Raw genomic sequence first — 13,671 nt, 5'->3', positions numbered from 1 at the left:
TGGAAGATCTTCAACAACTTCAAATTACAAGTATGTGCCAGTACTTGGCCGACAGGCACATGTTCTACCCTCTAACCCTGTTTCTGTAGCAGTATGAACAAGTTCTCATACATTTCCTGTGTCATGGTTTTTGGCTGAAACAGCCATTTAGTGGGAACCCAAAGTTGTGCAAGAATAAATGACACTTCCATTGGTTTGTAAGCGTTTAATTTCTTGTATTGGCACAAAAATCAATTCTTAGAAATCAATAATGATTACATAATAATTTTATTCAATTTCGTTTCAGAGAATAAACTGCATAACAGATGCAAAAGATCAACTGAACAAATCATCCCTCCAGAGAAACAGAAAAATGCAACTGCCGTTTCTGATATGGAAACCAGGACATTTGATATGGAAATGCACACTTTCCATTTGACTGCGAACTTGCCAAAGAATGTGTTTCATGATAATCTTAAAGTTACAACAGTTTAAGAAGCTAAAAACTGCTTTAGGAAACTGCTTTGTTTATGACACAACTATTTAACAGTTAAGGCAGTATGACGTCTCTTCAAAGCTTTACAGATAAAAAAAACAGTAACCCAGCAGCAATTCTACATCATGGAGGAATGAAATGAGTATGTCCCTTGCGGAAAGCAGATATTATGCAACAAAGCAATATAATGCATGAAAATATTCTCAAACTGCATATTAAAACAGTTACATATTGTTTTGTCTAATTATTCTCTGATAAAATTTATCATCATTGTACAATCTGCCACTATAAATATTGCATAAAATGATATTTACAAACTCATTTTAAAGACGGTTTAAGCATCTAAGAGATAAACTTTTTAAAGGGCACCATTTGGAACAGACATAATAAAACTGACTCAAATGACTGCCTATACATTCTAATCGTGACCCGGCAGTCAAAAAAGAATCTGCTTCACTAAAACTTCTTGCCTTTCAATATTATACTATCATTGTATTCTTGTACAAGACTAGTGTATTCAGCTGCTGAATCTGTACCACATCTCTATCACCCTTACAAAAGTGTATTTTCTTAGGAAAACTTGTATCAATTCATTCTGCGAGCAGCATAGCTGCAGTTTTTACTGGAAACCATTTTAAAAACAGACTACAGTTTTATCACTGTGGTACAGACATTCCCAAAGAGGATTTATTTTTTCTGACCCATCTAAACAAGGACACCTCTGGAGAGCTCAAACCCGTACAAACTGAAGTGCCCAGTGGACAGAAAGTTAACAAATTATCTTCTCCAGAGCAACATCCTGTGATTTCAAGTTTTTCAAGTTTGCTGGTTGCAGGGTACAGGCATCCCTAGGGTTGATCATACAAACATCTCTAGTATCTTGTAAGCATCAACCAGAATCAATTAAACTACATAATTCTTTAAAGTTTCTAACCCTGACAGTGTTGTTCTGCTTTATATACAAAATAAGTGGTCAAGCCTGAATTGGTTTTTTCCCGATTTCATGGAAAGGGGCAATTCCGTGGCCATCGCTATTAATTACTAACTGAGGACATTGTTATTAATTACTAGGTGGAAAATTCAATGTGTAATTTTGAATGTGGGAGAACAGAACATTTATAATAAATAAGAAATTCAAGAAAATTTCTTATCAACTAAACTTACTGTCACTCAGTGTCAGATATTTTAAATTTTGTCCCATTATAACACCTGCTGAGTAACAATTTATGTACGAATCATAAAACTGCATAAATATTAATGTAATGAAATGTAAGATATTGCTTGCACAGGGCTGTATTTTGCATATTTTCTTGAATGGGAACCGTAATGGTATTTAACTAATTGTAACTTTCTTATATCAAAACCGATGCCCTTCTTTGTTCCATAGTAGCTACACAATTCTTTCAGGGAATATCAGTCTCCGAAAATCTGATATGCTAGAAAAATGTTGAAAAAATTTATGAAGTCAGTTGATTATGTCAAGTGCCTCTTAACATGTTTATCATGAAAGGGGTGCTATGCAGATCTGGTATAAAAATATTAATTTTATAAGCTCGATTTAGTGGTGTTTAGCCTTTAAGATAGAGTTCCAGAGCTGAAGTTCCATGCTGTCTACACATTTTCTACAAGTTCAAGGTCGTGATATTAATACAATACATGTGTGTTTCAGAGAAATTCCAATAAGAGTAATTTATTTATTTTATTTTTGACCCAGTAAATGCAAAAAATTATCTTTCCTGTGGTAACTGATACCTAGTCGGCAATAGCCTTACTTTGGCTTATCAGGATGACTTATTTCATGATCTGATATTTTATACTACAAGTTGTCATCCCTCTAAGCCTTACCCGTATCTACATTTTACTGTTAGGAAAACAGACATTAAGAAATCCAAAAAAGTCATAATATACCGGTCAGACTTACTTGCTTTAATGATTTAAACACTAATATTCATCATGTAGAAACTTCAAATGGGTTGAATTTAATCCACAATTTTAAGGAAGTGTCTAGTCGTCCAGTAACTGGACGCCTAGCCTGCGTTCTAGCCGTCCGGTTACCGGGGGGGGGGGGGGATTTCCTAGCCATCCGGTAATAGATTTCCTAATGAATAAGTAATGATACCTGTCATTTACTTTTAAAGATATCGATACTTATCTGCAATACAGTATTCATGCAATACCGAAATCAATGATAGCCGTGACATCTCTCATTAAAATCTGTTCATCTATTGGCGGGCAAAACAATGTTTTTGTGAGATCGGAATTTTTAAATTGTAACAACTTTTTCACAGGATTTTCAAAAATAAAACAATTTTAAAATACTTACAATTTTCGTATTTTAATATAGATTCAAATATATTTTTTTAAAATGAACAACTGTTTTAAATGACATTTAATATCAATAGCGGCAGTGCGATGTTCAAAACTTTTAGAAAAACAGTAGTTAAGCATTCATAATTAATCCATTTTATTTCGAAATAAAAGTCAAAATTAACGAATTAATGAATTCCATTCATCAATTTTTTTTTTACAAATCTGTGTTTTAAGATTAAAGTTTAGGCCGTTAGAAAAACATCACTTTTTACAAAATAACATGGACATTTGGCGATCAATGTTTTATCATTTCTAAAAATAGAATATCAATGGATTTGAATATAAACACAATTTCATTCGTTTTATCAACTGAAAAATCCGTAATCTATTCGAGTCGATGAAAATACTTTTGTATGACATTGTATTCACATGATATTTTGTTAACAGATAAGTATTGGTATCTTAAGAAAATAACAGTTAAAACTATATAAAATAATTACTTATTCATTAAGAAATCAATTAACGGAAGTCTAGAAAATCCCCCGAGGACGGCTAGAACGCAGGCTAGACGTCTGGTTACCGGATGGCTAGACACTTCCTAAGGGTTTTAAATAAGAGACTTAAACCTTCGAAAATATGATATGTGTGACAGGTGCGAGGCGATATCTACCCTGACACCAGTTTCAATAAACAGCAGACTGCCGACGACACTAAAGTGCAAAAACAAAACACAAAATATTCATTCATAAAATGTCAGCGAGGCAAGTTCATACTTTAATGTATTTAACATAAATTCATTAAATCAGAGATGTAATCATTACAAATACTTTGTACATGAACCAGAAAACATTCAACGGATTTCATTGCAGAAATATGCAGAATAAGTTTGGATGTGACGGGACAGTAACAGTCAAAAGTTATCTTGCTGTGGCGAAAAGTCCTATTATTTGGACTAGACTGCTGATAACACTATAAATTGCAGAAACAAAACACAAAAAATACATTCAAATGTCAGTGAGGCAAGTTTAAGCTTTAGTTTAATGTCAACATAAATTCATTGTCAGAGATGTAATCATTACAAATACTTTAATTGTACATGTGTTCTATACCGTAACTGGTCCTACACCTAGAACAACATAACATAACGTACAATGTAACATACATGTACCAGAAAATGTTCCCAGCGGATTCATCGGTGGCTGCAAATGTCATAAAATTAAAAAGCAGCCACTCAGCGACAGCTCTAGCTTTTCTTAAAACATAATCTTGTATTGATTGTATTGATCTTGTAGAATCTTCTTGAGTTCTGGTACTCGTCTTCTACGTCTAGTCTACCCATTTACTAGTACACTTCCGTGTAAAATGGTTGTAAAACAATAGAGTCATAATGATGGTTGATTAATACCCTCAAGTATTCTCATATTGTGATACCCTTAATTTCGTGATACCGAAAAATTTACATGTAGCTCGAACTGTTTTGTTTTCTGACGTCATAATCTAGAAGCCAACTTAAGAAACGTCAAGTCATCTTCTTCACCCAAAAAATACTCCATGTAGTACGTGAAATTGGAAGAAAACAGTTTTACTTCCCGTACTAACGTAAAATAGTTTAAACAGATTAATGCAATATGCATCTTACTGTTTCCATTAAATTATATATAATACATCGATGTTTCCTTAAAATGGCCTGTTGTAGCCGATTGTTTACATTTTCAGGCCTTTTTTAATGCTGATTTTAGGGCCGAAATTCGGCCCCATTCCCCAATCTAAAAAGTATACTTTTTTCCCCACCTTGGCCAAAAATTCCCCATGCAAAAAAAAATGAAATTAGTTTTGGTTTTCAGTCCTGATTTTAACAACTTTTCAGCAAATTTATTCCTCCAAACAATGATTTCGCGACGTAAATTTCCCCTCCAAAAGGGACCTGGTACCCTTCCCCGAATTTACAAAAAAAGGGCTGATTTTGTACAAGAAGGGTACAGCCTCGGAAGACTGGTTCAAATGCTTTAACTAATTTAATGAAATGGAGAGAAAAGACACTACCTTATATGGTTAAAGACTTTAAAAGTCTTTTGTTCAATGTAAAAAATCCTGAAGTATTGTTGTTGGTTACTAAGAAGGTCATGCTGATCTGTTTCAATCAAAGTATTTTATTTTCACAGGTAACGGTCATATTCATTGATAGATAGATTGTAAACTTCTTTGTAAAATTGCTGTTAGTTTATGGAAGCCCACCTCTAGCAAAACGATAATACAGACAGTATTCTCCAACTATTTTTGACAAAGCCAAGGAGAATGGTAATTTGTGTATGCAAATTAAATCATATCAGTATATTTGTGTCAAAAGTGATAGAAAACTAATAAATTTCGAATGTTACAACTTACAGGGTCTCTGTTAAACTTACAGGGTCTCTTTTATTGTAGTACCTTTCATTCCGTTTAATTCAATCATTTCGCAAAGGTAACGAAAACTGTTCTACCAGTCTAAATGGAAGTCAGTTCCGGATGATGTTTAAAAATGGCAGCGTCCATCAGTTTGCAACATAAAAGATGTTTGGAAACTGTTGGGATAAAATGAGGAAAGATTTTCACTTTTTATCTAAGTAAAATAGTTTGAGTTTATACAATTATTATTTAAAAAATTGCGCATTGTTTCCTTACCATAACAGAAACTGGTTACTTGAGGGTATATATTACTGGTATCAAATCCAGTATGCATACCACCATGTCTATCCAACCTGTACAGCGATATCCGAGTCAAAGGTAACTACGCTTACGAAATCCCTAGCATTTACATATAACTTACAATTTATTCTGTGTCCTTATGCAAATAGCAATAAAGCTACATGACAAATTAAGGAAAATACTTACATTTGTCCAGAAATTATTTGGGTTCCATTTGACAGTATTCAAGAGTAGCTTCCCTTGACACCGGTTATTTTTACAGTCGACGGAGAAGTGTGGACAGGGTCCAGACCACGACGGACCAATTTTTATTAAAGTATACATGAACCAATTGAATAATTTTAATTCATTGTTTTTATTTATTTACATAGTAAAAATGAACTCGTTAAAAATAAATGTTATTGTACAAATAGGGATAATAGGGCAGGACACGAAAATATACATCTATAGGCCTAGATATGTAAACAGACACTTCACCCCGATGACATTTCACCCCTATTTTGGATGACATTTCACCCCAAAATTCCATTTTTTTGGAAGTGACATTTCACCTCGTTTTCAGATTTTGATATATAATGTTACTTTTTGGCATGTTGAAAAATGCAGGAGTTCATCTATTAATAAAAATTAAGTATATATATTCTAATTTTTATTTTAATTCTATTTTCTAATCTCTTGTATTAAATATTTTTCAATCATATTATTTTATTTTCTTTCAGTCTCATTCATGTAGAAATTATACAACATAAAAGAGAAGCATGACAGATAAAATATACATGACCAATCATTAACTGAATTGAGAGACTTGTGCATTAAAAAATAAAAATAAAAAAAGCTACAAAACTAATTTACCTTTGTCAATTTCTGTAATTTGACCATGCATATCTATTTAGTTTATCAAATTCTAAAATGACATATATTCAGGCTAAAACGGTTTAAAAATCCCAAATATATTACTCAAAATCAATTTTATTAACACCTAATTGATTTAATCAACACCTTTACACTATACATGTACATAGCTGTGCATTAATTGAGCTGTATATTAAGGCTATATGCTAGTGTCAGGTGTCATAAACCCATGAGTCACCAGTTATAAGGTGTGAACATTAGAGAAAGGATTATCTTTTTCTAAGAACAATCAACATTTGCTGCAAATTTTATTATACAGATACGATTATGAATTTTATCAAGTAGAAAACATCTTACATTTGTTTATAGTCATTATAATAATACAATACAGTAAGGAAATAACACATTATTTCAATGTGCGACATCCAGACAGAGGAACAGCTAGTACTCGAGGTGGGGCCTCACAACTGCTTTTCTTCACATTTTTCTATTAAGTGTATGCTATAGAACTTAGTTTGACCGACCGGCCTTTGACATCCTGTATACTGTTTAGTTTCTCAGCATGAACTTTTCGGCCTGGGTGGTTCCTATACTCCCGCTTTCATAGCTTTGGGTATTGTTTAATCACCCCTTGGATATGGTGCCTGCTTTTTAATTTTGTCTTTTGGCAGTTCCTGTGATATGCAGGCTCCATAACCTCAGATCCCCTTTCTAAATTCCAGTTTGTTTAGTTCTGCTCATTGTTTTCTCGTTTAGGGCAAACCCATTATTTTAACTGGGGACCATACGCCGCTTTTCATGGAATTACACACTAGTGTAGCATTGAAGGTTCCATGTGCACCGCTGTATGAACACATCTGCGGATGTCTCTAAATTGTTTTTTGTACTTTTAGCATGTGTAAATGTTGAGTTCTGCTCAACCCGGGGCTAGAGGGCATGGACGGTAGCATGCATTTCCACTACCATCCATGAACAGGCTCAATCAAACCGAGCCTGCAACATTTTCTTTTTGTTGTGTTGAGCGACCTTTGGAGTTTCAACTTTTTCTGTTTTATTATTGTTATTATTTATTTATTTATTTATTTATTTATTTATTTATTTATTTATTTATTTATTTATTTATATAGATCACAACATTAGCACAAATTATATAGTAAAACAATGTAAAATAATTTAAACAAATAGAATAGATAAATAGACATTTAAATAAAAGAACAGATTTCTACTGCAGAGATTAAATTTGACATATTGCAAATTCAGCATCTTAAAAGCAAAATTGATAAATAATAACATAACTGCTTAAGAGCAATAAATAGGTCAAGGGCATATTTTCGTTTTTAGTTAGAAAACTTTAGGTAATATAAATATGATCTATGTTTACATGGATAACCCATTAAGCCCGAAACCTTATTTCCAATGGGGTCCAGTTTACTAGAAGGGAACAAGATGGAACAGGAGAAGTAACGGAAACTAATTTAGTAATTCATAAAACAAAAACTCTTAACAATAAAAGTCATACATAAGTAATAAGATTTATGTAAAAAATATGCTCTCTAGGTATAAGATGTTTAAATACTACAGACTAGCAACACTATCACATAAAGTTTATATTAACACAATTAAGTTAAAAAGCTAGTATCAATAGCCTCAAAATTACAAATATAAGAAACAACCTTCAGTTTGTGTTTTCCATTTGGTTGCAAGGTGTCTTTTAACAATTGCTCAAGTGTGGCAGAGGCGTTGCACAGTCTGAATGGCATTAACAACAATCCCTGTCTTGAAATAAAAGCCGTCTTTTCTTTATCTTCGTCCTCTACTTCTACCTGCCAGTACCCAGAACTCAGGTCCATGCAAGAAAACCACTGAGCTCCAGACATTTGATCTAGTGTGCCGTCTATTCTCTGTAAAGGATACGCATCCTTTATAGCTGCAGCTTTTAATTTTTAATAGTCTATGCAAAAACGTTAACTTCCATCTTGTTTCTGTACCATGACTATGGCACTGGCCCATGGACTAGATGACTTATGTATTATGCGCATATCATCTATTTGTCTATCGATTTCTGTCTTCTTGTGAACAGGAGCTCTGCGCAATCTTTGTTTAATAGGGTGAGCATAACCTGTTGGAATCTTATGCTTGACTATACCAGTTCGTCCTAAATCATTGGCATTTTCTGAGAATATTGACGAATATTTGATTAATAGTTTTGCAACATCCTTACATTGTTTGCGAGTCAAACCACTAACTGTTTTGTCATATTAATCTTTCATATGAGGTGCAGTTTTATTTGTTGTGTGTTTGTTAATTTGTTTTCATCAACACATGTAACTGGACTCAAGGTTGCAATATTAGTACCAGCATAAAAGACTTGCAGTTTGTCTGAAACATTCATTACTCTCAAAGGTATATTTTCTTTCGGATATAGCAATGATTTGGCAATAAATTCTTTTTCATTTTTCATTATGTTAGATGTTGGTTCAGCTATGAACAATTGTCTTAAGTTATGTACTTTGTTGGTATTCAATTTCCCCTGTATCACAGCCTCTGATCTTGCAGGTATGACTGCATTTTCTCTTACTATGACGCGATAGTGGCCTATATTTCCAACATGATTAAGGTTGAAATCTTTGCCTTGTATGGTCATTTTGTTACTAAACACATTAATAGGAGAGATCGCCGTGACGTTACGCATTAACATCTGTTTATCTGGTGGTGGGCTAAACAAATGTTTTTACATCGTTTATGTATAGGATCGGAATTTTTAATAACTTTTTCGTTAATTTATGGATTTTAAAAATTAAGTTTTGAAATGCTTATGATTTTCATATTTTCTTATTTAAATATATCTTTTTAAAATGAAAAACCATTTAAATGACATATGACTTAATAGTGGCATAACGATGCTCCAAAGTTTTAGAAAAAACACTGTAAGTCACAATTAATCCATTTTATTTCGAAATAATAATTAAAAGTAACCAATAAATTGCTTGTTTTATATCCTTTCCATTGATCAAAAAATTATTGACATCAATCATGTTTTAAGAAAGTTTTAGCCGTTAGAAAAACATCACTGTTTACAAAAAAGCATGGACGCTCGGCATCTGCCCACGCGACCTTTGTCTTATCAGTCCTAAAAAGAGAAAATACAACGGATTTGTATACAAACACGATCTCTTCTATAAATACGTTATTAGCCTTCATAAAACATTTTTTTTACTAGTTGCATTGTAAAGAATTATACTATGTGCATCTGTGACGAAGTTTGTAAAGCCATTTCCTTTTTATTGAACAATATTTACATCATTTTTGGGAATGCAGTTTTCAGACAAGTAATTGGTAACAAAACGCCCAGGGTTCGGTGGTAGGTTATCATTCTCATCTAATGTTGCTTCAGTTGACTGTATAATTTAGGGGAAACATCAGGATTCATTTTACTTGTTATTGTCACAACATCACCCACACTGATCCAGTCACTAAAGCAAACATCCTTAATAAGCAATTTGAATCAGTTTTCTCCCCACCTAAGCCCCTAAGCCTTAAACATTTGTGCTCCAAACTGTTAACATCCCCTTCCTCCCTAATGGACCAAATAAATGTAACTCCAGAGGGTGTTGACAAACTCCTTCTTGGCCTATCCCCACATAAAGCGTCAGAGCCAGATGAATTATCCCCCCGTGTTCTCAAGGAACTTCATCAAGAAATCGCCCCCGTCCTTTGCCACATCTTCAATTTATCCCTAAACACAGGCATTGTCCCTCAAGACTGGAAAAAGGCAACAGTTGCACCAATCTTTAAAAAGGTCTCAAATCAAAACCCAGCAACTATCGACCAATTTCTCTAACCTGTATTGCGTCCAAACTCCTTGAGCACATCGTGGTTTCAAATCTTATGTCCTTCTTTGACAAACACAATATTATCAGCCAGTTCCAGCATGGCTTTAGGTCGGGTCATAGTTGCGAAACTCAGCTTATTAATTTCACCCAGGAACTTTATAGCAATTTAGAACAAGGCCAACAAACTGACGTCATCGTAATGGATTTTTCTAAGGCATTTGACAAAGTCGACCATTTGAGGCTAATTTACAAGTTAGAATCCCTAGGTATTAGTCCCCAAATAACCAGTTGGGTCAAATCCTTCCTCTCTAATCGTACTCAGAAGGTCGCAGTTGAAGGTCACCTGTCCAGCGAACTTCCGGTCCTGTCTGGAGTTCCACAGGGGTCTGTCCTTGGGCCTTGCCTTTTCCCTGTATACATTAACGACCTGCCTGACTCAGTCAAATGTAAAACCCGTATGTTTGCAGACGACACCATCGTATACCTCACTGTCAAATCAAATAATGATAGCATAGCCCTTCAAGAAGATCTCCATAAATTAGAAACATGGGAAAGAGTCTGGCAAATGGAATTTAACCCCGACAAATGTGAAGTCCTTAGAGTAAGTAGGAAGAGAAATCCCTTTATATACCCATACAGGTTACACGATACAGAGTTAAAGTCCACCTCATCAGCTAAATACCTAGGAATAACTATCTCCAATGATTTGAACTGGTCACAACACATAGAAAACATAACTTCTAAGGCAACCTCTTCCCTTCGATTTATTCAGAGAAATGTCAAGACAGATAACATAAAGGTCAAAGAAGCTGCATACACCACCTATGTCGCCCACAGCTAGAGTACTGTTCAACTGTGTGGCATCCCTGGCAGAAAACCCTCGCCCATAAACTTGAACGAGTCCAAAGGTCAGCAGCTAGGTATGTTATGAATGATTACAACTATACAAGCAGTGTAACTGAAATGTTGAAATCCTTAGAATGGAAAACTCTCCAGTACCGTAGATTAAACTGTTCATTACTTTTGTTTTACAAAGTAAGGACCCAGACCGTTGCTATTGATCAAGGTTACTTGACCCCCATTAGAAATCTTAACTACTTGATCCCTTATTCCAGCACTCAATACTTTGCTTATTTCCCTAGAACCATCCGTCTCTGGAACTCCCTCCCCACATCAGTCAAAGCTAGCCCCAGCCTCAGTATCTTTACAGAGAGGCTGGCGGCGGTCACTATGTTATTCTTCCATTCTGTCCTATTTTAACTGTAGCATACTGTCCTTTTATCTTTTACTTTTAATACTGTAATATACTAAATTTCTTTAACAACTGTTTCTCTGACAGCGCCGACCAGTCATAATCGGAAATCGATTGTTGGTTGTACCGATGTAGATGTAGATGTAGATCTCGCTCTTATCAGGATTGAATTCCATGGGCCAGTTTTGTTCTTAATATTCAAGAGTACGCAGATCATTTTGTAAGGTTTTGTGGGTCTGATGGAGATTTGACTGTTAGATATACTATAGCGTCATATGCAAACAGTCTGATTTTGTATCTTAATAGATACACAAAATAAAACATTTAGACAATGAGAATGAAACGAACAAATAAAGTGTATTTCTTGTTTACATAATTGACTTTTCGTAATTATTGTTCTTTTTAAAAATGAAATTTTGGCATTAAACATCTTTAATTATCTCGTATAAAGCCTGTTGTCTTTAATCATACAAAACGTAGCTTTACCCCAAAATAAAATTCCGGTTTAGGATTTCGACGTGCTGATAGCCAAATTATGCAAACAAGATGTCAGCCTCCATGAGAACGTGTTTTTTGAGAAGGCCAACAGTAATTAAACAGTACTTTGGAACTGTCAGTGGTCATTATGCATTGACACGTGCTGCATGTCAAAGAGCTAGTATAATTACACCTGCCTCCTGGGGTAAGTTAATTGTTTTCAGTGTAGAACAGCCAAGTAGAGTGAATAACGTATGAATCTGTTTATCGCTTTATGACCTTGGTCAGCTATTTGGGTAAATTACGTGCTTCTGTTGCAACGAAATCTTTCTATAACAGCTTATTTTAATATTTTTGTCATACAATGCTTTAGGGTATAGCGGATTTTAGGGTATATAGAGAATAGATTGATAAATTTTATATTTAGACTTGAATTGTTGTATAAATTTTCATAACATTCTTTTTCTGGCATGCAAACAGACATTCTGACATACATTTTAAATATTTACTTGTTGTGTTATTTTTCATATGTCATCAAATGTAAAATAAAGCTATCCCCTATACTGGGTGCCTACCAGTCACCGGACAGGAATATATACCGGACAAACGTAATTACGACTTTATTTCGATTATATCACAGTTATCGGATAATCAGAAACATTCGGCATTTTGTTTTGACTGTCATATATCAGCATTGACCTGATAAGCACGTATTAACGCAACATATTGTACCAAATATCACATGTGTTTACAAAACTGATGTCCTCTGACCTTGGGGCATTGGAATGGCAGTGCGCATGCGCAATATTCGTTCCATTTAGGGGCACCAAGTGGGCCTCAAACAATTATAGCACAGAACTCCTCTGACCTTGGGGCATTGGAATGGCAGTGCGCATGCGCAATATTCGTTCCATTTAGGGGCACCAAGTGGGCCTCAAACAATTATAGCACAGAACTGCAAACAACAGTTTACTTTTTGATTCTTTCCTCACAGTTCGTTTATATCTTAGTAAAAATATTGTTTTTACAGAATGAATTAACGTCTGCATTTGCTTGGCCACGTGTTGAATACTGAAATAGAGGTGACTATTGACCAGAAAACACAATCGATTTATATAAATTTACCCCCACTTAGAGCCTCAATTGAATTAAAACATATTTATAGATTTTTTGGTTTTCCGAAAACAGCAAAGCTAAAATCGATTTGATTTTGTTTGCTCAGTTTGGTGGAACAAACTCCAAAATATTTTCTGCGGAAAGAAGTTCATTTAAAATTGTAACACGGGTAAAACACTGCTGTTGCGTAGTTCAACTCCGACTATAGTTTAATTCTTTGAATATGTATGAAAACATGGTTTTAGAAGGCGCAGAGAACAGAAGGACATAATCAACATTTTTTTTTTCGGTAAAAATATCATCAGGAAATAGTAATATCAGTCTCCCAAATATGTGTCCGGTGACTATTCTGCCATGTTGACGAATGAGGTGCATTTAATAACCCCTTTTAAGCCTCAAAATATTCAATGTTTTACGTCCGATTGTTTTAGCTTTTTAATTTTCAGATGACAAATGAGCTGAAGATTTGACGGGGCTAATTTCATATTTTAGTAATCATTTTTCATAAAATGGCAAAGGAAAAAACCCGATTTCTGTCCGTTGACTGGTCGGCACCCAGTAGACTGATTCTGTGTATATGTAAAAAACGTCAGTGAATGAAAAGCATTTAATAGAAATTTAAAAAGCTGAATGTTTTTGGAAAGAGAATACATTATTATTCTGATTTATAG

At 34.3% G+C, this 13,671-nt stretch overlaps 2 protein-coding genes across 3 annotated transcripts in view; one reads left to right on the top strand and one right to left on the bottom strand.

The window, feature by feature from the left end:
* Positions 1 to 5,730, bottom strand: part of LOC128556892 (E3 ubiquitin-protein ligase SH3RF1-like) — a 50,738-nt gene extending 45,008 nt beyond the window's left edge. Inside the window, exon 1 of the mRNA XM_053542781.1 lies at positions 5,657 to 5,730. The gene's annotated coding sequence lies outside the window, so the exon portion shown is untranslated. The remainder of the gene's footprint in view (positions 1 to 5,656) is intronic.
* Positions 5,731 to 11,918: 6,188 nt separating this feature from the next.
* Positions 11,919 to 13,671, top strand: part of LOC128556891 (heat shock protein 75 kDa, mitochondrial-like) — a 42,758-nt gene continuing 41,005 nt past the window's right edge. For both annotated transcript variants that reach the window (XR_008370884.1, XM_053542779.1), the window contains exon 1: positions 11,919 to 12,089. Coding sequence is in view for 1 of the 2 variants with exons in the window: in XM_053542779.1 (XP_053398754.1) it covers positions 11,954 to 12,089 (136 nt within the window). In the remaining variant the exon portion in view is untranslated. The remainder of the gene's footprint in view (positions 12,090 to 13,671) is intronic.

Source organism: Mercenaria mercenaria, chromosome 5 (assembly GCF_021730395.1).
Source record: "Mercenaria mercenaria strain notata chromosome 5, MADL_Memer_1, whole genome shotgun sequence".
In the NCBI taxonomy this organism is placed as follows: Eukaryota; Metazoa; Mollusca; class Bivalvia; order Venerida; family Veneridae; genus Mercenaria; species Mercenaria mercenaria.
This window is presented reverse-complemented; position numbering and strand designations above follow the sequence as displayed.